This window comes from Thamnophis sirtalis, unplaced genomic scaffold, assembly GCF_051295495.1.
Source record: "Thamnophis sirtalis isolate CommonGarterSnake01/CBP01778 unplaced genomic scaffold, rThaSir2_p1.2 scaffold_5, whole genome shotgun sequence".
Taxonomy (NCBI): Eukaryota; Metazoa; Chordata; class Lepidosauria; order Squamata; family Natricidae; genus Thamnophis; species Thamnophis sirtalis.
The window spans coordinates 33,890,535-33,918,360 of record NW_028261385.1 but is presented as its reverse complement, the minus strand read 5'-3'; the positions used below and the strand labels follow the sequence as shown (position 1 = coordinate 33,918,360).

Here is a 27,826-nt window from a genome sequence, read left to right as displayed (position 1 = left end):
CAAATCAATCTACACAAAAGGTATATTCTATGTAAAGCCTTTAATGAGAGCAGCAAATTTGTTCTTACAGTAACAAATACATATGGAACATTATTAAAAGATTGCTGTACAGAGAATTGAAAACAGAACTATTTGTTTGAAATAGCCTTCTTTCTAGGCATTATACTAAAACTGAGTACAAAAAAGAAGCAAATAATTATATCACTATAAATTTAGTTGTATTTCATATATTTTCTAAATACATCCAATTTTGTCCGAAGATTTATTTTGTTGACAGCAGGATCCTGAAATATCCCTTGTCAGAAAATTACCAAAAAGTACAATGCAGGGGGAATGAGTAAAGATGATCTTTTCCCTGCTCAGCCAATAGAAAAAAATATAGATCAAAGCCTCCTGATGATAAAAGGAATCTTTCCTTCTGTAGCTGTTTTCTGCTACATCCAATCCAAAGTACACTGCTATAATTTTAAAATCTTTATATGTACAGATGCATTTGTGATACTAAAACGCATTCAGCAACATCTTCAATTCATCAACAACTTCCGAAGGACTTCCAGAAACTCCAAGAAGCTACTTTTCATGTACTCATTAATTCCGAGGATAGAAATGACTTTTCAGTCAGAATGTTGACTGGATGTAGTTTTCTTGCAGTAAGAATAATACATTTAAAATATTTTAGAAGTATAAATCCTTGGTTGGCATTCAAACAAAATCTTTACACATCTCTGTACAAGAAAGTGTGCTAAATTTACAAGCAGAGGCAAACAGCACGTGTGTCTGTATGTGGTATTTTTCAAAACCAGGACTCTGTATTAAAACTTTTGCCAAAGTTTTAAATCAAGAACACTGTATTACTGGAAATTCACTATTTAAACATTTAAAATATGTATTTAAAATTTATAAATTGTCAGAGATGAGTTACTATGTACACTCATATAATGCTTGGTGTATTTTCCCACAAAAATATTCTGATTATCACCCATATTTTACCAATAATAACAAAACATTTTGGAATTTTGCATTGTTGGATGATTTAAACAAAAGCATTTGTAAAAAAAACACAAATTGTACCCTATAGAAAAGTTGTGCCACAATAAACTGGCTAAATCTTTAAGGGGTATAATAAGCCTTTACTTTCATGCAAATTATTTTACATGGTTCTAATTAACATGTTAGTCACATGTATGATGATAACCTAATCACTTCCTCAGAATATAAAGCCATTCTTAGATGTTAAGCTAAATATATCATTTGACATTGCAAGATTTTTAAAAAAACAAATAAGAAGAAAAAAATAAAATAAAAGCTATTAATAGAATAGGGAACAAAGCCTGGGATGCATTTATTGTAAACCACACCTTTGTAATCAAACTTTATCCATTAAAAAGTGCTGTTAATTTTTTGGATGTAAAGAGCAACGTCAGGAAAATATCTATTAGGGTTACACCCTAGAGATAAATGATTATAAAAACACTTCCAACTAACTTTTCATGTTTACACCTCATGCCCATTTAAAATTAAAAAGTAACATGCAGCTTAAACCCAAGAAAATTGCTTTAGAAGGGACAGAAAGTTGGCACAATTCAGGTTGCTACATTCTTTAAAACAATATCCCTACTGTCTCTATAAGCTTCAAAAAGCCACATCAGATAGCTTAGCTTCTGCTTTTCACAAAAACATGATGAAAGGCAATAAGCAACATGTGCAATTTGCCATGTGTCAGCTGCAATCACAACTGTCCTTCAATAGTTTTCTTCCTTCAGCTCAATTCTTATACCTAATGCTGTGTTTTTAGACAGGGATGGAGACTTTGATGGTCTCCCGATGTTGTTGGATTAAAACTAGTAGTGTGCCAAAAGTTTGAATTTTGTAACAGTGGTGACCTTATCAGACATGTTCCAAGCAACAGTGCCACTCCTAGTAATATTGCAAGAGTTATTTCAGACTCAAAGTAGCTGTTTTAATTCAGGATATTTTGCAGACTTTTCATTAATATCCTCCCAGGAACTCAGCCATCATGGTGAGATGTAAGGGATTATAACAGGACTTCCACTACAGGTTCTGCAATCTGGCTTTTTCCCAAATGGAACTCAAACTCAAACCAAGAGTCCAGAAATCAAAGAGAATGTATTTAAGCAAGAGGGATAGGTTGGGTAATATACATGTGGTCTCACCCTGTTCCAAGCAGTTAAGTTCAATTTTTTTCACAAGTTATGTATGCAATAAATAGTTTTTATTTTTATATGTAAAATGTATAACCTGCCTTTATGCTATATATGTCTTTAAAAGAGAAAAAATGCAGAAAGGAATAGAATAAGACACATAGTTCTTACTTAAACCTATTTGATAAAGATATGAAGACAACCTTCTCAGACTTCAGTTTCCAATTAGAGGGTAATACTCTTACAAAAATACACAACAGAAAATAACTTTTGACTTTAATTGAAAGGGATATTTTTTAAATACAAAAAAAACTCTCAAAAATTTAAAATCCCTCTCAATTTTCTCCCATGAAAAATTCATTCAGGTGATATTCAGAAAAAAAGTATATGTCTATTTCAGCAGTGGACTGGTAATCATTACAAAAGCATGTATTCAGGCATGGACATAACTTTAAAGATAGTAAATATTTATAGAATCTTAACATTTCTTTCCATTTAGAATAAATTTACTATTTTGGAACCAGAGCAGCACATAGCAATTTAAGCAATTAGATTCACTTAAAATCTGTTTTAGTGCTGTGCTATATATTATAAAAATATTTTTCAAAGTTTAAGTTCAATCTCTTTACAAAAATATTTAATATTTCAAGACAATGTCTGACAATGTCCAGGTTTTCTATAAAAAAAGACATTTGTTTCCTCCAAAATTTGCAATTTAAGTTAAACTCGTAATTATAACATTATAACAAGATACAATATTATAAAATTATCTGCATTTCTCATTGTTGAAAAACCATGTTTCAAATGTCTGATTAATTGTTGAAGTTTGGTTTTAAAAAATGGGAAAGAAGAAAACCATAGCCAGAAACATTATATCTGATGAATGTTTCTACCTCCTTCCAATATTCCATACATGAAAAAGCTATAGAATATTTATGCCATGCACTAACTAAAAACTAAAATGTGCAATATATATTGCAAATTTTAGTTTTCAGTTAGTATATTTATCTTTATATTGAATAAAATTATATAAACAGGTGAAACTCAAAAAATTAGAATATCGTGCAAAAGTTCATTTATTTCAGTAATGCAACTTAAAAGGTGAAATAATATCATCACAATTATGACAAATCACGGCTTGAACTATCTTGCTTTGCATGTAATGAGTCTATTTCATATATTAGTTTCACCTTTTAAATTGCATTACTGAAATAAATGAACTTTTGCACGATATTCTAATTTTTCAAGTTTCACCTGTATACACACACACACACACAAACACACACACACACACACATACAGTACATGTATATCCAGATTTTATATATAAAATCTCCCTTTTCATTTGATTTGCATATCCTTCATATACTTGGCCTGCATTGTTTTCTAGTCATTTTGTCATCAATGCATGCTCCTATAGTGATTTCAGTCACGACTTTGGTCACTCAAGGTCCCATATACAGGTTGTCCTCAGTTTACAATCACAATTGGGACCAAAATTTCTGTTGCTCAGCTTTCAAGTGAGTGAGTTGCTTGAATTTTATGACCTTTCTTGCCATGGCTGTTAAGTGACTCATTGCAGTTAAGTGAATCACACAACCAGCAAATGAATCTCTCCTCCCTTATTGATTTTGCTTGTTGGAAACTGACTGGGAAAGTTGTAAATGGAGAGATCACATGACCAACACATCACAGGACACTGCAGTCATTGTAAATACATACCAGTTGCCAAGCATCCAGATTCTGAGCATATGACTATTGGGATGTTGTGATAGTAATAAATGCAAGGACTGGTGATAAGTGCCACTCTAACTTCAAACAGTTGCTAAACAAATGGTTGCACTTTGAGAACTACCCATAGAGTTCTTTAGTGTGACAGAAAAGGTGTAGACTAGGTTGCCAAACTTAATCATATCTTTGCCACTTGCAACCTTCTCTAATAATAAGGACAGCATTTGTCAGTTCTGAGACACATTTTGGTCAATCTGCCAAAAGCACAACCAAAAACTAATTTCACACCAAGCATTCTCAGACTAGTCTATGCAATCCAGAATATCTAAAAACTGCATTCCAAGGCAACATAGTGCTCTCCACATCCCACCAAACAGGAGGTGCATGCAATGTATTGACATACCCAGTGTGGATGGTATTGATACCATCAATATATAAGAGAGATATAACTGTTTGGAAGCATCTTAAGATTTGAAGAAATGTACATTTTTAAAGAGAGTTTAGCAGCTTTCTCAAGTACCTAAAAGGTCAGTGCACATTCATGGAGCACCAGAATTGGAGCCAGAGAAAGAGAAATGGGTCATGCTTGAAAAGAGCATGGTACTTGGACTAAGAACACCACACTCTGCAATGATTTGTTGCAAGTATTATTTGGATTCTAAGAACCTGATATTGAATAAAATATCGGAGGAAGCCCTTTTAACATTACAATATTAAAATTCCCGGCATTCAATTATTGCGTCCTATGTGAAGAGTAGAAATAAAGTGCTTTTACTGATGTATTTCACACACACACCCATACCCCTCCCCCCAAAATCATTTGAACCTTAATTTAAATCTAGTCCATGGCCAAGATGCATAGAGGAGAAGAAATGCAGACAGGAGGGGAAAATACCCCCACTGGCAGAGCTATGATTCTTCTTTCTGCTGTAGTTCTCATCATTGAAGAGATCAACTTCTTTTCTATACCAAACCATGTCATTTTAGTAGAAAAACAGCAAATGAAACAAGTTGTATCCATGGCTGTAAGCCCACCAGTCATGCAAGAACTTTAAATTCACCAAATAAAAAAGAAGCCATTTGAACAACAACAACAAAAAAAAAAGCACACAAACATATTACTTAATAAGGATTTGGGAATGGAATCTGTACCTATGCGCAAATGGCAATGCATTCTGGGTTGCTTCAGCCCTTGGTTCTGAATTTTGTGTCACTTCTGGCATTGTCCTTTCATCATCTGTCCCATTAATGCTCTCCGGTGTAAGAGGAGATTGAATATCACCCGCAGATTCCTTTAAAAAAAAGGAATGGTTACATATTTCATGTCTATACAATATAGTGTCAATATATCAAATAAAATGCTACAGTTATTAAATATATTGTAGGTCTTAGAAAATACCAGCGTTCAGTATCCTATTGAACCTTTAAAGCAAAAAAAAAAAGGAAGCTAGAGAGCTGCAGTCTGTGTGTACATCAAATCATCTCTCATCTATTGTTTCAATCAACTATATCAAAAGATGTTCTGCTTCATGTAGCAGCATCTGAGGGTCACAGAAATTCCAACAGTGTTGTGATGCTCTTTCTATGCCTCATTCTGAGGGCCTAAGAATTTGAAGGTGCCAGTTTTCTAGGTAACTTTCTGCCCCAGAAATAGAAAAATCTCACAATGTTAAATAAAAGAGTATAATCTACCAACATTCTACCTGCATTCATGTTCAAATGAATTGTTGCATATGGAATTACCTAATAAATAAATCCCAACTAAAACTCAGAGATGAATGAATCCATTCACCTTCATTTTCAGCTAAAAGTAGGAGCTGTGTCAGGCTTTTCCTTTTCTAGAATTTTTCATTTGCTGTTTCCATGGTGTGCTTTCAAAATAGTTCTAGATCAGGGGTGTCAAACTAAAGGCTTGGGGTCTAGATCCGGCCCATGGGCTGCCCTGGAAACAGCAAAGGACTACCCCGCAGTGCCTCTGCCAGTGAAAAGGGAGCTCGAGAGGGCCGCACACAGCTCTGTTTTCACTGGCAGAGGGTTGCAGGAAGTCATTGCAGCTAAAAATGAAGCTCATTACCAGTTTTCTCTGGCAGAGTGCTTGGGCCACCACAGGTGCCCCTGACACAAGTGATGTTAAGCTGGTCATGCCCACCCTGGCTATCTCCACTCCGCTCCCCCCCGCAAGGTCAAACACAATCCTGATGCGGCCCTCAATGAAATTGAGTTTGACACCCCTGTTCTAGATTGATAGATAGATTTTTATGTCCCATGAATTGGGCTAGAACAGTTTTTCTCAACCTTGGCCACTTGAAAATGGGGGGGGGGACTTCAACTCGGCCAAGGTTGAGAAATGTTGGCCTAGAGGTTATACTAACTTTCTACTTTTCTTCCTAATGTATAGAATTTAAAGCTACACGGTGGTCTTCATATTGGAATCCAAAACGGTACTGTACTCGGAAGTCTGTAAATATAGCATAGTACTTCTTTTCATTTTTAAAGCAGTTGAATGGATGCTCACATGGTGGACAGAAAGGAAAACTGCAATACTGGGAGAAGAACTGCAAGATGGAACTTACATTGCATTCTACAATATTTGGAAGCATCTTTTTAAATTCAATCTGAAGAAGCAGATTTTTAGTGGACAGCCCGCCCTAAAGGAGCTCTTATACTTAATTTAAAATTAACTAATTAAAATAAAAATAAATTTCTATTTCAATTTAATGACACTCTCATCTATCTTTGTGTTAGAATGATAATTTTCATGATCAGAAAATGACACATTTTATATTATGAGTTCAAATGAAAATATACAATATTTCAGACTTTACTAATTATCAGTTGACTTTACAGTACATACTGTATGCACTGAATTTCAACCTTTAAATAATGGGGGGTGGGTGGACCTTTATTTCTTCTTCCTGAAGAAAACAAAAATACCCAGCTTTCAGATTTTTATAATTAGCAATGTACTTGGGCCATAAATATTCCAAATTTCAACTTTGGGATAGCATGAACGTATCTCAAATATCTGGGTATAAATTAACATTTCTCTTATAGAGAAAATTCTACCAATACCCAATTGTTCATCCTTTTCCAACAGAGTTCTTGATATTCAGAATATACAAAGTTTGACCCATTTATACAATCTACTTAAGTGTGCGTTAAGTGTGCTTCACTAACTTAATGCTTTTTAAATCTACTCTTGTTTTAGTCAAAAGTTATAAAATATCTATTGTATGGATAAATATAAAAATAGCTGAAAAATGTCTAATTACAGTATATTTAACATACTATTTGGCCAATCAAGACAATGTTTAAATCAAACAGTACTGACTTTTGCGTGAAAAAGCTCATCAGCTCAAAATCCATATGATACACAGGAATGGAAATATTTACGGCATCCACATACTCAGCCAACAGTTACCTATCTATATCCCTGCTATTATATGAGACGTATTAGGGATTAGACTATAAGTATAAACAGTTAGATTATAATGACATTTAAAAACAGTACTTGATAACACCTTTTACAGTAAGCGCGAGATGGGTGGGTGGGTGGGTGGGTGGATGGATGGATGGATAGATGATAGATAGATAGATAGATAGATAGATAGATAGATAGATAGATAGATAGATAGATAGATAGATAGAACCAACCATTACAATCAATTGGCATACTGTGTTCTTCTCAGTCAGGTCATTTTTAGATCTTTAGCAAGAGGAATAGCCTGAGGCATTTGCTACTCTTTAAAGCTCAGGGCACTTACAGTTTACATATTGCCTAGACTACTGCATTAATTTACCTATCTTTGGGGTTATAGTTCTTAGAAAGACAGTGATTACTCAAGCAAATATCTCAATAAAGTGATTAGTGTGACTATACAAAACCTCTCTTCCACAAAGTAATAAAGCAGCCCCAGCTTTCTCTCAGGCTAAACGTGCTCAGCCATTTTGCAGGAGATCCTAACGGAAAGGTCATCTCAGCATGTAGATATAAATATAGAGAACAAGGGGCAGCTTTCAAAGCAGCTGCATGAGGTGTGCAGACAATGTAGCTCCTTCATTCCTTCAATGCAAATGCTTTATTTCCAATAGCCTGCTTTGCAAAGCACCCTCTTTCAAATGCTTTAGAACCCAGTGATTATTTCTCACTTTTTATTAAATGGAAGGAACCAAATTCAGCTCCACTTAACAGTATATGGAAGTGGTTGCCTTCTTCTATAATATTTTTTCCACAAGTTCCCAATGTAGCCAACAGCCATAAGATTGATCTGTCCTGGCTTTTCAAGATCAGCAAAGGATGTTGAAATGTGAATATCAATTTGCACATGATCCAAACAAGATCCACATGAAGACAGCAATCAGAGGTAAGAGGTTACAAGGATACTGAAAAAGGAAGAATTACAAGAGGAGAAAGAAGAAGCTGCTAGTTTATAAGGTCATAAGGAAGACAAAAACAGATGAAGAAGGCAAACCACTATAATATAAACATCAGACAAAGAGGTGGTGAGGCAGGAAGAAACTATTTGTATAAAGTAAATAGCACAGGAGGATGTCAAAATCAGGAAGATGGCAGGTGCAGAATCACAATATAATCCCCATGTATTTTATATTGTTATAATTGGATTATTTGAATTTATTTACTACCCAACTCCAGTGGACTCTGAGCAGCATACGAAACTGGGGAAAAAAACCCGAACAGCAAAATACATTAAATTAATATGTTATATATTAATAGCATGTGCACACAAGTGGAATTGTCTAGTGTCTGTCTTCTAGCAAATTCTCCCCACCCCATGCATACACACAATGGACACGATATGGAAGCAAACTAAGAAAAGAAGGCTTTGCATCCCATATTGGGTATATATATTCAGGATGAAGTAAATATTTTTCTATATGCATCCTATATTCACTCAAGGATCCTTTTAATTTCCATAATGTTTACAAAGAATGGCTTGCTACAACGTATAAATTGCTTCAACTTTTGCAATATCAACTTGAAAAGCTATAAACTCTTTATCCGATCTACAGTATCTGGTGCAACAGGCACAGAACTGAAGCAGCCTGCATGAAACTATGCAAATGAATGTCCCAAATGGGTAAATCAAAACTACATTCCAAATAAATTATATCCATTTTAATCAAAAACAAGGACAAATATACCTGTGATGGTGTACTTGTTAATTCCATCTTTTCTTGGGATTTTTCCTTAGCTAGTCGTGCAGCTTCTTTAAATTCCTGAAATTTTTCTGCAAACTGAAAGGAAATATTGGATAATTACATCAAATTTCCAACATACAGCATAGGCGCTCAATAAAATCATCCCCCCAAATTAACAAAAATATTAAAAAAGTCAGAAATGATGATAACCAATATAATAAAACCATTGGCTGGAGGTATATCAACACATAATTGCTCTTTGGGAGTAAGATCTATACTGTAGTATAAAAGATTTCAAGACTTATACTGTAGTATTACAAAGATTTCTCAATTAGCTGAAAAAAATGGGACAGCAAAATATAACATTTGTGATCCAATATGATAATAACCAGATCATCCATTTCAATATAAGACTCTGAATAACTATCATGATTGTTAAACAATAACCATTTAAAGACTACTTAATCCTAGCTTCCCAACAAGGACCACTGTCCACAAATGATAAAAACCCACTCCTTAAGAAAGACACCTCTCATCTATAAACAATTCAGAAATAATGTTCTAGATCACTTTTCAAACATTAAATGCAACTGCTTGTTGGAATCGGTTTTCCTAATGCACCCCAAAATTTAAAAATATTTATTACAATAAGGTGTCTAAGATCAGTGATAGTTGCTAAATTTTGAAAAAGCAAAGAAGAAGAAAAAGCTAAAAGGAGCTAAAAGGTTGTAATAAACAGCAGTGTTCATGACAGGGGAAGGTTATGGGTAAATGAGATGCTGCAAGGGTTGAATGAAAGAAAGATGAAAGACATTGCCTCGATAGCCATTGTCTATGGAGATTCTCAGTCATCCAGGTCATGGTTGTCCCAAAGGTGCTTTTTCAACTGGATTAGAAAAGACAAAGTTCAGTTGCTTTTTCAAAAAGCACCTTTGGAACTCCGTAGCCATTGCAGCTAATCACAGATAAGAGGGGAGAGAAACTGCACAGGGAGGGTATGTGCTTAGAAAGCGTAAATAGGTGGGGATGACATGTGATTGGCCATTGCCTTACAATTCTCATTGGCCCAAACTTTTGAATTAGAAAACTATAAGGTGGTCAGGAATGGTAGGGGGAGGGACAGTCACACATCTCTGCCGACTGATTGATTTGAGCTATACTGAAATAAAACTGTTTATTGATCACTCCACAAATGTCATCTGCTGTCTATTGTAGCTTGGGCTACAATAAAAATAAATTGAGAATTACTCAAGAATATTCTACATTATCACATAATCCATAGACAGTATAGGACAGTGATGGCTCACCTTTTCCAGACCAAGTGCCCAAAATGCAAGCGTGCACAGCCTACATGTGTCCTACCCATACCCCCCGCCCCCCCGCACATGCACGGCAGAGACCCAAAGACCAGCTGGCCGCTGGGAGGCATGCATGCATGTGTGTCAGCAGTGAGGTGACAGTTTGCGTGCCCATAGAGAGGGTGTTGCGTATCACTATGTGTGCCATAGGTTCGCCAACACAGGGATAGGAGGACTAGAAATCTCAAGGATATGCTTGCTAAAGTAATTTAAAGTGATAGGGTTAGTTACCTACAAGATATAATCATTGCAAGACCATCACAGGGTCATCTCCCTCTTGATCATTGCACTAATTGTGAAAAACACAAACAAAACTTCTATTTTCACCAAATCTATAGACAATTAAGAGACATTTCCTGAAAAGTTGCCATATAGTACCCTATCCTAAAATGTATTTGGGCTCTTCAGAAATGGAAAACATTTAGACAATATAAGAAAACAGAAGAGGAATATCCTGCATTGAAACATTTTCCAGATTAAGAAATATTCCATCTCAGATTTATGGCCATAAAATACTATGGGGAAAAAATAAGACAGCTCTACTAAAAAAAAAAAAAACGAAGTAGATTTTACTGTTGAATAGTCTCACTTTTAACAGGCTAAAATGGAGACATTTAGCAATTATGCTTGATATGGAACATATCTTTCCCTTTGCGAGTTTTTCCTTAGCAGTCACCAATACCCTTTGGCAGTAATAAATCACAATAGCTCCTCTTAGCCACTATTCCAAGAGACCAACATCTCAGATAAAATAATTTCTGTGTTTCATTTTCTCTTTGGGACAGAATCTTTTAGGAATGAGAATCAGTTAGGGTAAACCTAAGAAGAATAACACATTTTAGTAATATTTTTAATTTTGATTAATTCACTTGACTTCAAAGAGTTCTGGGCAGTTTACAGTAACCTGTTATATGTATGTAGTGAGCCATTTTAGATATTAGTATTTTCTTCTGCATTTTTTTTTTTTGAGAAAGGAACTCATTTACGAAACATGTTTGGATCCAGTAAGATCATTTTTGTTTATATTTTGCACTTCTCCCTTCTGCTTTTTGTTCTTTTATGAAATTAGCCAGAGCAGATCAAGCCGTTTGAATAAATATTGTTGGGGCCAAAATCTAAAGCAACCAAATTGCTTTGAAGATACAACATAATTTTATGAGGGATGCAAACAACAAAACTGTATACTGGCACTCCCAGCAAAGGATTGGCAGCTTGCTAAGCAGCCTTGATCAAAAGCAAAACTACAACTCATATAATTTTGGCCCACCGCATTTCAGAGACAAAGAAAAGGGCAGATGCAGTGTAAATTTCAGCAGGAGGTTGGAATAGTTTTGATAAAACCATCTGGGTGATCTTATTACGTATCCCTTCTTCTTAGGTCAGTGTTGTGACTCAGCAGCAGTCTTCTGTGAGTCTTTTCAGGATGCAAGATTAATTATGCAGCTGGGGCTCGTTAGGGGCATATTCTGGGGATAAAAGGACAGATGGTGCCACGTCCTAGTTGCAGGAGTCAACGTTCCTTTGGTTTGTTCAACATTGATTGATCAGCAGTCGTGGTTTATGTAAGATACACTTGGAGAAGTGCTTTGTTTTCTGTAACCCTGATTCAAGGATACACTTGGAGAAGTGCATTGCGTTGTAAGAGTTTTTGTTTGGTATTCTGTTATCTGGTCAGAGACTGTATTTATGTTATTTTTGGGCTCGCAGCCAGTTTGAGCCGAGAACTGATAAAGAGAGTTCTTTTTAAGTTGTTTGCCTGTCGTCTGTTTAACGAGCGGAGAAGGGGGGACAGAACAGGTCACTATTTTTGAGATGTAGTCAGTGACTAGAAACAATTTACTGGGGCAAAAGGTTCCTAGTTGATTCTTTCCCACTTGTTCTCACTTAGGTCAATTCAGTTTGCTATGAATGTTTTCTTACAAGGGCACTTTAAGGAGTTCACATGTATAGATGGGCACCTCATAGGTTTGCTAGTGAATACACCTCACATATGTATGGGAGGAAGTACCATTTGCTAACACAGAGGTGTAAAACTTGCAATGTCATGTTGTCGTTATGTATCGCAACTTTTTCCCCCTTCGCTAAAATGTGGGTAGGAATGGCCAGTACGTGACACATCCAGCCTACAGGCCGCGAGTTTGACACCCCTGTGCTAACACATAATGCATTGTGTAGCCCTTTTTCTGAGTAAAACATCCTTAGTATAATACTTTGGCCTCAGAGAATAAAACAAATTCTCCTTTATGTGCTGATTGTTTGATGCAAATATAGAGGCCATTTCAGGTGACAAAGATGTGTAGGTAGAGGTTTCAACTAAATGTTGCCATTCGGTCATCAGTATGTATATGATAAAGCTTTATGTTTTTATTTAGATTGATATACCAGACTGAAATGAGCCAAACATACACAGGTAGTCCTCTAGTTACAACCAAATTTGCTAAGTTGAGCACCAAATTTCTGTTGTTAAGCAAGGCAGTTGTTAAATGAGTTATGCCCCATTTTATGACCTTTTTTGACATGGATGTTAAATGAATCACTGCAGTCCTTAAATGAATGATGTAGTCATTAAGCACATTAGCCCCCCCCCTTGACTTTGCTTGTTGGAAAGGTTGCAAATGGTGATCACATGGTGATCAATCAATAAAAACACAAAGTAAACCGCTCCAAATTCAATTGCAGAAAATACGACTTCAGTAACAGAGTGGCCAGCGCCTGGAATGCTCTACCCGACTCCATTGTTACAGCCTCAAACTCTCACGGCTTCAGCCTCAATCTGTCTACTGTGGACCTCACCCCATTCCTAAGATGTCCGTAAAGGAGGCATGCATAAGCGCACCAGCATGCCTACCGTCCCTGTCTTATTGTCCCCATTGATCTGTACTTAACTTTCTTTGTTTTTGCTTATATTTATACCTATATCTGCTATCTTGTACATGTTTGACAAACAAATTAAATTAAATAAATAAATACATGCCAGTTGCCAAGCGGTCACATTTTGATCATGTGGCTCAAATTTTGATCATGTGACCATCGTAAGTGTGCAAAGTTTCAGTGTTGTGGTAACTTCAAATGGTCACTAAAAGAATGGCTATAAATTGAGGACTACTTGTATTTATTTTGGAATCTGCTCTGTAGCCAAAAATTACCTATTTGATTAAGCTACCACTACATTGGGCCTCTTTCCACATATCTCACACTAGCTAAGTTGGTCTTAATTCAGCAATTTCTGCAGGACCCAGAAATTAATAAGAACACTTTCTTGTTCAAGATTTTTCTTCATCTTTACAATATTAACCATTCATTTTCAAACACTCAGCTTTCTGATCATTTATTTTGAGCACAGCACTCTGAATGTTGTTGACATTTCTGTACACAGTATATTTTGGACTCAGAGGATATAAATCACAATCCTTTGTGTTGAATCCAAGGCTTCCCTTTCTATTTTGGAGAAAGACTCCTTAGGAGAAAAAGAATCTTTGTTTCGAATCATTATGGATGGTGCGAAGATATTTTTTTCAGAATTCATGGTTTAATATATGCCTATCATAACTCCTAATTAGGTACTTCTGGCTGTTAATTCTTATATATTATTTACACTTGGAGATGGGGGACCAGAGGAAAGGAGAGCTCAGGACAACAAAGGATACACAGTTATCATCATCCTTACACTTTTATGAAATACTCTTTACAGGGGCCTGTGTGGAACTATTTAGAACTATAGGTAGTTTTTGCTTAAATTTGGGCCAGCAATTCCATTGCTAAGCCTTGCAGTTACACAGCAGACCACCTGACCACATCAACTTACGATGGGAGTTGCAGCAGTTCCATTTGCCCTTGTTAAGCAAATCTCAGGGTCATACAATCCATTGCAATCTCTTCTCTTTGCCTTTGCCTGCAGAAGTCGGCAGTGAAGGTTGCAAATGGCAACTATGTGACTCAGTATGCTGTGACTGTTGTAATTGCAAGCCAGCTGCCATGTGCCTAATCACAATCATGTGTCTGGGATATGTGGCAACAACTGCAACCACTAGGACCAGTTGTCAATCTTGTTTTGTAGAACCATTGCTAACTCTGAATGGTTACTGAACGAGTAGTTGTTAAACAAGGACTGCCTTTATGGCACTATTAAATGATTTGGAATTACATGAAACTATGCAACTATTTATCATGGCAAGTCAGATAAATATGTAAATAAACCCCAAGTATAATACTTTCTTTGGAATTGAAAGCTTAACCTCAAATCACAACTCTAACATCCATATCTCTCTCTGGAAAAGCTAGATGTCTTCACCATTTCAAGACACGTTCAGAAAGTATAGCAGCTACTCTTCCAACATTCAGAAATGCATCCATAAGAATTTGTGGTGAGCACAATCAGAGTAATTTGTGCACTAAATTACAACATATTTTAGTAGTGAAGGGAATACCTAATCAGTAAATATAAAGTATATGTAAGCCGTAGCATTTTGTGATACCTTAATAGTACATGCATAAGAAGCATAGCAGTTAAGCTATGCCTGATCAATTATTTTTTAAGATGCCACAAGATTTTTACAGGTAATCCACAACTTATGGTTATAATTGAACCCAGAATTAGAGTCATTATTCACAGTGGTTGTCAACAAGGTCATCCTGGTGCCTGGTTTTAGGACCTTTTTGCAGTGGTTGTTAAACATATGCCACAATTGTTAAGTGAACAATGTGGTCCTTAGGAAAATCCGTTTTTCCCAACCGGAATTTTTTGCTTGAAGCAAACTAAAAGGCAGAAACAAGCAAAAAAAAAACCAAAAAACCACCAAAATTATGGTCTTATGGGGATGCTGAAAACAACCATAGTTGTGAACTAGTTGTTGCCAAGTGCCCAAAATGCAATCACATGGACTTTGAAAACAGGCTGTAAGCTCTGGGAAGGTCCATCATAAGTTTGAATGGTTGCTAAGCTTGGACTACCTTTATTTGTAATCAATATACTCTTTTAAATTAATTTGTTCCCAAATTTACTTCCAATCATATTTTAAAATATGCAAAAATATTTTCTTCCAAATAAAAACTATACATTGCTAGTAAAGGTAATTCAGGGTTCTCTAATTTGAATGGCTCCTAGAATTCTTATCAAGGACTCCTAGCGTTTCCAGACTGCCTTTGATTTAAAGCCTGAAAAGCACCTAGGTTGGTTAAATTGTGAGTTCTGCAACTGAGATAGAAATTGAATGTTTATAACTTGTCACTGAATGCTGAACCAAAAGACCACTTAAACAGGCATTATAAACAGTTGTGGAGTCCTTGGTGCTGTCTGATTTAATTCTCTGTACAGGCTTGGTTGTTTACTTCAGATGTTTCATTACCCAATTAGGGAATATCATCTGTGCTAGCACTGACTCTTGTTCAACTCTGATCTCTCTCTCTCTCCACACACACACACACACACACACACACACACACACACACACACACAAACACACACACAGGATTCTAAACAATTCATAACTAAGATTTGTCCTGCTACTTCTCCAAGATACTAACAAAAGTTTTATACAGATACCTAGGAGAAAGCAGAGAACTATGGAATAACTGGTTCAGAAAAAAAATTATCCCTAGTAGAATGAAAATATTATTGACCGTCCTAACAAGCAGCATGATGGAATTAAGTCACAAGAATACAGCAAGATGTGATTTTTAAAAAATAACAAGATGTGGAAAAAAATAAGATAATTGCATATGGTTTCTCTGCTAATGTTAGTAGCTACTAAGCCAAACCTGGAGATCCTGAGTACTCCAGTAGATACAATGGAAACCTGATAATCTGAATGCAACCTCTAGAATAATAGTAAACCATCCTAAATGCAGGATAATTAAAGAGGACATAAAGATCAAACTAATTAGAAATTTCAAAAAGACAAACTCCTCTACATAATTAATGTGAATAAATAATAACGGATCCCATTAGTAAGTTTTCATCAAAAATGCTAATAATAAACTTCTCAAAATAGTTTGAGATGGAGAATAAAATCAGGGAGCCAAAGGTGAATGCATTTTTATAATACTATTAGGATCTAATACAAAATGGGGTCTTATTGAATACAGTAAGATTTAGACCACCACTGTAATAAATTTATTGTATTTACTAATTAAGAGAAAAAAGAATTCTAAAGAAGCATATTCAATTTCAACTCTTTTTCAAAATTTATCAAGTTGAAAGAAAATATAAGAAAGATCAACTTTTGTAATGACCTTGGAAGACAAGAGTACCCCTGCATCATATCAATCTTCTGAAAATGTTTGACAGTCATTCAAATTACTATTAAAACTCTTATATATTAAAAGTTAAGAAAGATAAATTTTAGTCAAAGAGATTATAACAAATATTATTAAGGAAAATGTTTACTCATTTCAAAGAACAAAAAACTTCAAAAACATATTTGTACAAAACCAAAACAGAGAAGGAGTGTCAAAAGAATGGAGGGACATCTTTCTATTTATAGTAAGAGCAACAATCAAAACTCTTTAAATAGTTTAAAAGAGGAAAACAACAGAGAGATATAGTCAGTCAACTGAATAACACAGGAAAATAGGGAATACTAAAGTTTTAATTAGTTGATTACAAGAAAAGTTGAATCAATTAATTTTGTCTGTTTTGCTTAAATTACATAGACCAACTTGTTCAACATTAGCTCTTAATAACTTGTTGAATAATATTATTAAAAAAAAAACAAAAGAAGAATCAATCTGGCTTGTTCAAATTTAAATTCTATATCACTAATCTTTTAGTGTTTTTTGAAAATATGAACAAGAGTACTTTATAGTCAGCTTTATAAAAGCTTTCAACCAAATTTCTCATCAAATGCTCCTGGGCCAATTTAGGGGATAAAGAGATCAGAGTAGATCATTAAATGGCTATAGGTTTTATGGATCAACAACATTATCTGATTAAATATTTTAAAATAATCAGTAAAAGGAATTAGTTTTCACAATGGAGGTGTGGAAATAATTGGATCCACTTAGAATCAATATTGGGACTAATGCTTTTTAAGTTGTTCATAAATAATTAGGATGTGAAGCAGCAAAGCATCCTGAAAGAGTTTCTCAAAGCTATAAGGACATCTATAAAGTGGCACATTGAGTTAAATATAAACAAGCATAAAATGAAAAACAGGACAACTGCCTCCCCTAAATTCATATATAGTACAATGCTGTAAATGCTGTTAGGATCTGAAACAGCAGTAAATGATCATTACTGTATAAAAAAGCTAACTGAAAAACAGTTGAAACAAAATAAACTCATTAGGAAAAATAGATGCCAGTCTAATAATGCTTTTATAATGTACAAGCAGTTTGATCTACCATGAATTCTACATCTTGGATTACAATTGTACAACATACTACAATTGTAAGCTATGAGTTTGAATTCTGAGTAAGTGCTTCCTGTAAAATCTCTCTTGTAAATACAGCTAAAATCTTCTCCCTAGCATTATTTTGCTCTGTACATGGGAGTTTCTGAAACGAAACTAAGCAAATATTTATTTGGATATTTCAGTACTCTTTCTCAGGAATAAATTTATACCTGTCCATATCTGATACATACTTTGGATATTTAAATACTCTTTCTCAGGAATAAATTTATACCTGTCCATATCTGATACATACTTAAAAGAGCCTACAGAGTTTCTGAACAAGTTTACATGGAAAATTGAAGAAGGGTAACATTAAGTCAATCTCATCTCTTCATTGAGTTTTGAATTTTACATTCTTTTCAACCATGGCAGAAAACTGCATATAGCAAGTTCTTAAAGCAGGTATACATAACTAAAATAATTAGGTTCAGACCCCATGAATACAGTAATACAAACAAACGAGGCACTGGTTTTACAAAAATTTGTAAAAAGATCCATTCCACACACACAAGGGCAGTTTTTCCAAATTAATATCATCATGCTAATAAGATGTGACGGTGCTTTCATCTACACAAACATCGTAAATGGCTATCCAAAACTCTGAAATGTCAAGCATAAAAACATACATATGCAGGAAAAGAGCCTAGATCCAAACACAAAGCTCAGAGGCTTTTAAGAATTCTAAATTTAATCTGGGATGTTAATAGCCAATGATCATTTTATATATGGTTGTTTTAGCAATCAAATTCAGTTTTGGAACACAATCAAGAAAGAATATTTTTTTTAAAAAAAGTCAAGAAGCATATATCAGAAATGTTCGGAATTATTATTCCGAAACCAATAATTAAATTTTGTTTATGTGAATTGGAGGAAGACATCATGCAACTTCAAGGTTTACTTAAGAGGTCTTTGCTTAGCAGAGCATATATTTTCAAAAGTAAATTGCATTAACTTTCTAAGAGTGTTATACAAATTTATCTTTTTGCATAACTCTGCCTGTTACTGCCTAGCTCCAAGCATTCACATACCTGGTGGAAATACTTACCTTTGAGAGATGATGCTCAGAGGAAAATCCCAAGCCATAAACAGTATTTGCTCTGCTATCTGCCCATTGACCAAACTTTTGTGATGTTTTTGTGAATGTCATGTTGGGAGTGATGGTACTATTTATTATTGCCTGTGCACAGAAAAATATATATAAATTAAACACAATCATAATGCCATTTGGGAATGTTAATTGGCTGCTGCCAACCAAAGAATCATCTTCTACAAATATATTCAAAAAGCCTATTCAAAACTGATCATATTCACAGATATACTCTGCTCCATTAGCAAGCTGAAACATTGGTCAACTGCAGTCAGCAAAGATAATTGATTCTATATTGTCTAAGCTCTTTTCAATTGTCATTATGTTGTTATTACAAGAAGAGTCTGAGGTTGCATCTTATCCTTTTCATTCATACAGGAAGTGACCAAATGTTTAAAACATGTGATCCTACGAAGAATGCTGGTAGAACAGACTTGTCTATTATAGATACTTTCAAAATGTGAACAGTAGGGGAGTGGATGACTACAAAGATAAAGAGATAGGTATTATTTTCTTCACATATTTATAACTGCATGAAGAACAGCTGAATACTTCAGAGGGGAGAGTTCTTTTTATTTAAAACATATGATTGACTACTGTGTGAAAAATAATTGAGTACTGCACTTTTGGTCTGATCTGTTTCTTATGCTCATTTGTATTTTTTTTCAGGACATTGCTGTATTCCACAGGTGTCAAACTCGATCACATCACTGGCTGGATGTTTTTTGGCTTTAGGGAACCAAGGTGGGTGTGGCCTGTGCATGACATATCTGGCCCACGGGTCGCCAGTTTGACAGGCTTGCATATCCAATGCCAACATAACAAATAGGTATACCAATAGAGGCTTCATCTTTCTGCCAGTATAATAACATCATTCTAAAGTGTACTATATTTAGTATTTCATGTTAACATTAAAAAAAAAACTTACTAAAATATGTTTGCAAACTGTAAATATAGTGTTTGCATTGGAATTGAAGAATTGTACCTCTCCTATGAAAAAGATTTCCAGTGTATTTTTTCACCCTACATAATGGATATTGTATGAAAATAGATTAATTCCATGGTAAAAGCTACTGCATGGTAAAGGACAGTAAGTGAAAATTGGGCTGTGCAGATGCTTGATTAATTCTTACTCACTTATAATTCTGGATACGATATTTTGTTATTCCAGATTTTGATTTATTCATTATTATACACTATAAGTTTCCGGAGCATAGTTCAAAAATAAGTAACATGATAGCATGTTCTGATGGGGAGGAATGTTAACCTCGAAGGTGAATTAACTGTAAAATATTCTGGATTAATACACACACACACACACACACACACACACACACACACACACACACGCACACACACAAACACACACACACAACGCCATGATTCTGGTAAGAACCAGACATGCATATGGAAGCAACTGTCCTTGAACAACATTTTGATTAGTGTAAGAGACAGAAACAACTGATGACTTTTTTTTTTCAGAACCAGATATACTGACTATTTTGTCTAAGCTGCCAGTTTGAATTCAATATGTTGTTCCATCTACAGCTTCTAGATAGTTTTAAAGGTGCTGTAGTAACCCAAATGAGTTGTTAAGAGAACTCTGGCCATATTTTTGCCCAGGGACAAAAAGAAACACATAGCACAATTATGGCACTAAGGATACTTTATTTGCATAACCCTTGACCATTAGGTCTAAGCCTTTTTCATCTAAATCCACAAATGCTGACCCCCCAAAACAGCTTTATTTTGTATATCTGTTTGTATATCTAATAGGCTCTGGCTTTATATGGCTTTTATCCCATAGGGGAGAAGTTGCAATTTTTTCTTTAACAAGGCTAACAACAGTTTAGGGAAGAGGTTTATGGCTAAAAAGCCTTCACCCAGAACCATTAAATGTGGAGATTTTCTGCAGTTGTTTCCAAGTGAAAAATGTTTGAAGGTTTTATATATATATAAAAGATCTATTTAATGGTCCAAAATGTACTGTAAATAAAACTCAGCAATTAAAGAAGGCTAATTTTAAGGCAATAATGAGTCAGACATTAGATCAGAGTTGTGGGACATTGACACCTATAGGCAGATCAGTTTCTTAATCCGAAGGTCACCTTCCATAATATTAGAAACATACTTGGCTATGCAGCAGAAATGGAGATTTTCAGTGCTTTCTAACTCAAAAATGCAGCTTATTTCAAGGAATGACTTTTAAAGTGGGATAAATATCACTGACACCCTGAAACCTTAATGAACTTGTATAGGTCAGATATTTATATTTTTCACAATGAAAGTAGCTTTTTTTGTCCAAATGAGGAGCTTCATTGGGAAAATGAAGGAAGGAATACTTTTTGCTTTTTACATTTGTGTCATCCAGTTGGTGGTGCTATAATAATTGCACAAACTAATTCTTGCATGAAATACTGCATTTTTGTCCAATTATTTAAGTTCTCATATATAGCAATGAAATTGGATATTAGTATCAATATTTTTAAAATACTGTTTTTCCCATACTAACAAGCATCAGTGAAAATTTTGTTCATTGAACTGGTATATTGTAAGGACACAATGCTGGGAGTCCAGCAACTTAATTTTCTAGGCAAGTCAAAAAAAGCATCCTCATTTTTAAGAAGCTCATGTCCAAAGCCAATTCTCTACTACAGGCAAATAACCTAAATATGGATGTTAAACAACAATCACTGATATGTTAATATCCTTTACACTCGCCCCTTATGGCTACTGACAGATATAACATTTTTTTTTGGTTTTATTACTATTATCTTGTGTTATTTTAAATTTTAAATTGTTATAATTGTAAAATATTTGAAACAGGAGATTCCATTTTAAAATTATAATTGTACATCATAGCCATGGCTAACATTTTTAAATATTCAAATTGATAGAAAAATTGAATTTGTTCTTATTACATTCCATGTTGTAGTGAAAAAGGATGAATTTTGGAGAGCTGTATGTGCACCTACATAGGTACAATCTATTTATATATATTACAAGGCAAGAACACTGAATGGGGAGAAATGAATGGGTAGAATATAATGTCATTGTTCACTGTACTTGCTATCCCAAATGCTCAGGGAAATTGGTATTTTTTTCATAAATGCCTTTTTTTTCATAAAAGCCTTCTTTTCCTGTAAGAGGCCAACACCTCTTACAACTAAACATTTAAACATATTTGTGCAATGAAGCTACAAACTATATCTCTCTATATCACATCACTTTTGGAAGACATTTCCAAGTTCCTATCAGAAACATTTGGCTATTGTTGAAAATTATTTTATGTTAAAGATTAAGTGAACAAAAATATGACTACTGGATGCAGATATACACTCATTTCAAAGAGCAGTTTTTAGCTTCTTCTCTTTTCATGCTGAATTCCCACTCATACAAAAACAAGCAAGGCATGCCTTTTTTGAACATCTATCAATGGTTTATCAGAACAATTCAAAGCATTATTAATAAAGTACAATTTTGTAAGCCAACTTAAAACAATTGTATCATTCTGGATCACATATCAATGAAATACCTTGAACTATGTTAAAAGGAAGGCATCTATGCTTCAGAGTTAATGCAGTTCTAGTTTATTTTGGCTTAAACAATCAAGGATCTTACCTTTGAGCCATCCAAGCTGATGATCCTATAAACGTTTCTTGTGCTGTCATAGAAATAGGACACAGTAACAGCATGCTTGCTGGTGGGAACCCAGTTCTTCTTTGTATTTGGGTCAATTTGGAAGACATGAGCTCGGGTGCTGTAGATGGGTTGCTCCCTGTAGGGCAGAAAGTAAAAGTGATGGATCTGGTTTGGACGTAATATGATTGTACACGGGTCATTGGGATAGTTCATCCATTGGATCCTACTAATGACTTCACTTTGCATCAGTAATAAACTTGCCTTCCTAAGACTTATATGTATAGACTGAGATTTCAGTGTAGCACATGAAAAGTATTCAGAGGAAAGAGAACTGCAAGTCCATTAAAATAAATTGAGTGGCCAGCTGTACAGTCAAATAAAGGAGACGTATCTAAATATAGAAGCATTACTGATATACCACCTCCTCCTCTCCCCTCCTACATCTGTCAGCCTCTTTAAACATGGGCTGTCAATATTGCAAGTTTTTTTAATTAAAGGTCACCTAATTATATGACTTATTTACAGGTTTATTTAACTTTTTATTATTAAACATAATATAATGGTATTTCTGATAAGTATTAATTTTATTGGTGAAATATAGTTACAAAAAGTGATCATGCTGATAGTGGGGAATTGGTATTATAAGATTCTTTTCCCCCATCTGTTAATACAACACATTCTCTTTGCTATGCTCCCTAACCCTTTTTTAAAGATTTGGGGTCACCCAGAGAGTTGCGGAATTTTTAAAAGCCGCTGACAGACGTCTGATAAAGAACCCTTCAATTTTTTCACACTAATTCATTTCAAATATCAAAAGTATATTTTTGGACCCTTCTGTGAATGACTAGTTAATGCACTATGAACCCTATTAACTGTGGTTCTTCATCAAATCATGAATTGGCATGATGTATGAAGTTGTAATTCTTTCTTTGAAAAGAAAAACACGAAAATTCAGTTGCCTCCTGAAAAAGCACCTTTGCAACAACCATGACCTGGACGACTGAGAATCTTTACAGACTTTTAACTGTATAATTTGGTAAACATCCTTTGAATGGTGTGGGAGTATGAATGGATTTCCAGAGAAAAGTTGCAAACTACAGAAACCAGTAGCACTACTCAAGTCACTCTGAGGACACAAATAAATCTCCAAGTGCTTCAACAACTGTCTAAAAGGATGCAAATGATCAGCTGTCTGCAAGGAATATAAATCCTTCCATTCTCCACTATCCTGTCAGAGCTGAAGAAGCTTCTTGGATGAGAAGCGAAATGTCTTCAAAGAAAAACAAGAAAGTCCAGTTGCCTCCTTAAAAAAGCACCTTTGGGACTCCACTTTCAAAGAATATCACTGCAAGTTTGGAAAAGATTTTGTAAATTCATTACAGTATTATAAACTAACAGTCTTTTAACTAGGAAAAATTATGTTTTTATATTTACATGCTAGTACATCATATTGAAAGACAGAGACGCAGTATTAATCACATCAGAGTTCTAAAGTTCTCCAGGGTTTTATTAATCTGTTGGGAATTTCATTCACAGAAACTTGTGATGATTTTGGATAGATGATTATCGTGTCAATCTAAATGAGCTTTGGAGTTAGGGAGTTAATTCAAGTAGGCCATGTCTTCAGAATTGGCTTGTAATTAAAAGATCTTTAGTACCGGCTTCGAGGGGAGGGGCTGCCGCCGTCGGGAGCTAAGTAAAGCTCCTGCCAGGACTCTGGTTCGTATATCTTATAAGATCTATAGATATCTCCCCTTTCTGGCAGAAAGGGGCAGGGAGAAGGTCAGTCGTTAGGATCTCTTTGTAATTCATAGCTTTTTTTTTGCTGTGAATGGAGAAGAGGTTCAACATTAGCTGAGCCTTTACTCCGGCCAGTTTTCCGCGCTGCTTTTTTTTGCAGCCTAGGCAGATTGCCTCCCCCCCAGGACAAAACTAAGCTATTTAAAAGCCAATTCGGGCGGGGAACATTCCCGAGGAACTTTCTCTATTACTATTTAAAATACCAGCTTCAATCTCGCAAAAGGCTCCCTTCCCTCTTTTTTTAACTGCGTCACAAGATGGCGATCTCGTAGCTTTTGTGCTTGATCTGACGCAGCTAGCTGACCCTACCCTCCTGAAGGCTTCTCCGTACTAATTGCTAAAAGATTATCTGAGGGGAGCACAGACTTTGATTTTTGGCTCGCTGGATTGCTTGTCTTTTATTTTTATTCTGGAATGGCTCCCAAACTTAAACAGAAGCGCCTCCTTAATAATATATCTCCAAAAACTGCCAGGAAGTCGCTACCCTCGCCTCCTACACCCTCCACGGGAGATTTGCTAACACAAGAATTCCTTCTTAAAACGCTTAATGATTTCAGACAGGAGATTAATCAACTGATTTCGGATTTATCTGATGAATTTGATGCTAAAATTGCTCAGGCAAAGCAGGATATAATCGGAGTAATGACAGTAATGACAGATTATATTGCTGAAACGGAGGACAAATTGGAACTTTTGGAAGAAAGTAACCTTAATCTGATATCAAAAATTCAAACGTTAGAACAGGAAATTGAATTTGCACAAAAAGAACTTGTCAAATTAAATTATAACAAGTCTGCCTTTGCTATACGTGTTAGAGGGCTGCGTGAAAACCAACAGGAGAATCTGAAACAGACATTCTTTGAGGCTTTCAGCCGCTTGGTGGGAAGTCCGGGACTTAACTTTGATTGGCAGATTCAAAGAATTTACCGCCAGAATTCCTGGGTAGCAAAACAGCGACAGCTTCCGAGGGACATAATAATATACTTTACTACAAGGGAATCTAGAAATGAGATAACACAGAGGCTCTACGGAAAGAGGTTGAGAATTGACGGGGACGACTTGATTGTTTTTAAGGAGATACCATTTCAAATGTTAAGAACAAGGAGACAGTATGCTTTCTTAACCGAAGAACTCAGAAACTCTCAGATTTCATATAGATGGGAAGTCCCAGCTGGTATTACAGTTACATTTGGCGACCAAAAACACCGCATTAACTCTGTCTGTGAAGCCCGAAAATTTTACTACGAGACCCTGAAGGCGGGACTTCCTGATTCATCCGGATCTGGGGAGAGACAGGGAGAAGGAGAAGACAAACAGCGAGACACGTGGCTACAAGGTGGAGCGTGTTGCTTTTCTCTTCCGGAAGGGCAGAAGACTAAAGAATAAAGACTAGCGATGTTTTTAAAGCTTTATGATTTCCGTCTGGGATAAAATGGAGAAGTGGCATATCGATGATGAGACATGGAGACTGAAAGAAGCGTTGCTGATTGGGGACATATATTGTACAGAAATTTTGTTTGAACTCTAACTTTAATTGTGCATGAACTATTCTTTTAGGTGAAGAGAGCGGAAATTGTGGTCTTTTTGAGTTGCGGTTTGGGACAAACGGAGTTGGGAGGTGCGTGGGAGAGGGAAGGGCAGCGAAAGTTTAATTAGATTACATGGGGCTAGAACGTAAGCTGATGTTTGTTTGAGTTGCTATATCAATATAAGGTTAAGAAAGTTTGGTCGGAGAATCTTCAGGAAAGTGGAGTAAATATGGGAGGAGCAACGAATATGGATAAAATACTTATGTGGATATGGATAAAGGCAGGGTGGAAGGTAAAAAATTTATATGTGGAGGTGGGTAAGGATAGAAAGGGAGGTGTTGGAAATGAAAAATGAAAGAAGTATTTGAGTTAATGGTGTTATAGAAAGGTTTGGATACTTGGATAAAAAAGGAGATAAATTAAAGGTTTGAATAGATAGACAAAGCAAGGAGATTTTTAGTTGGGGAATTCTAATTGATCAACTTACCTGGCTCAAATATAGTTTGAAACCCTGCAAGTAGTAAAATAATCGAAATTTGGAATGAGTCACATTGATTAAGATTTATAGATAATGGGAAGCTGTGGTAATGTAGTGGGCTTATGACCCTTTTTGTTTCTTTCTCCTTTTTGTGTGTGAGTGTGGGTGTTTTTTTTTTATTTCTTATTTTCTACTATTTTTCCTTTTTCTTTTTGGCTATACTTTTATCTTATTTTTTTTAAATTTTAAAGTTAGTTGGCCTTATTATACTTAAATGCTTGTTAAAGAATTATGCCGGGCATGGGACCTGCGAAGCCGTAAGGGGGTTAGGGAGGGGGGATTATAGGGGGGAGGGGGGAGGGTGGAATTACAGTTTCAATCCTTAGAACAATAAGAATTCACTTGTGTACTGCCGTTTTTTTTTTTCTTTTTCTTTTTTTCTTTTTCTACTTTTATTGTAAAAAACAAATTGAATTGTATGGATACACCAAAGTGGGGAGAAGAGGGGAAGAGAAGGGAGAAGTAAAGAGGGAGTGAGAGGGAATGTAAGGAGGGTAAATGGAGGGAGGGGGAGATGTCTGAGGGGGAAGGGAAGTAGAAGAGGGGAATGTTGGAGGGGTGAAAGGAAAGTTGGAGGGGGAGAAGAGAGGGTGTATGGGGGAATGAAGTGTTATGTTGGGGGGTTTTTTTTTTTTCCTTTTTTCTTTGCACAGTATATAAGTGATTGTACAAAATGAAAATGAAAATGAAAATGAAATAAAATATTTAAGTTAGTATTCTTAAAAAAAGATCTTTAGTACCATTATGAATCTCGATTCAAACATGGGGCAAGATACACTGTTGGACTAATATTTTATTCTAAGTTAAGGAAAAGATATTACTATAATTGAAGTCATGGGGGAAGCTATGTAATTTCATTCATTCAATTTTACACCAGTCTTTTACTCTGATAAGTTTCACAGTTACTGTTAACAAAGCCATATCTCTCTCTTCTTCTATTCCTTTAGGACTGCTAAATAAATTAATGAAGTTAGCCTATTCACAGATTACCAGCCAAGAAAATTTCAGAACCTATTTGGATATGCGTACCAATCTTGAGAATTACTTAGTTTATTTTATGGGATAATTTGGAGCCAAAAGGAAGAATGCACAGCTTTAATAGTAATTATTTGATAAAAGCATTGTATGTCTCTGGCTAAGTGGTAAATGATATACCTGCACTATATAAAAGTTTCAGATCCATTGTATTCCTGATAAAGCAGAGGTCTATTCAGACCATAGAGGAATAGCGCCACAGCCACTATGCTCTTGGCTAAAGGAAGTCAAATAGATTAACTTGGCATACCTAAGTATCTGCAGGGTGGATGAGGAAAGAAGTGGCAAAACATATGTCACAATGCAAATTCATTTGTTTGTGTAGTTGCATGCAATCATGTGATACAAGGACAATATCCACTTGTGATATTATCCAATGTGATATTACGATAC

The 27,826-nt window shown here is 35.3% G+C and overlaps 1 protein-coding gene across 2 annotated transcripts in view; it reads right to left on the bottom strand.

Annotated features, from left to right (window-relative positions):
- The window catches only part of HOMER1 (homer scaffold protein 1), a 67,250-nt gene that overhangs the window by 25,716 nt on the left and 13,708 nt on the right, over nt 1–27,826 (bottom strand). The window contains exons 2-5 of one of the 2 annotated variants that reach the window (XM_014074203.2): nt 22,511–22,667; nt 18,848–18,979; nt 9,057–9,149; nt 5,046–5,185 (exon numbers count right to left, since the gene is read on the bottom strand). In XM_014074203.2, coding sequence (XP_013929678.1) covers nt 5,046–5,185; nt 9,057–9,149; nt 18,848–18,979; nt 22,511–22,667 — 522 coding nt within the window. Of the gene's footprint in view, nt 1–5,045; nt 5,186–9,056; nt 9,150–18,847; nt 18,980–22,510; nt 22,778–27,826 lie in introns of those variants that run through there. The other variant, XM_087715603.1, reaches the window with a different exon arrangement.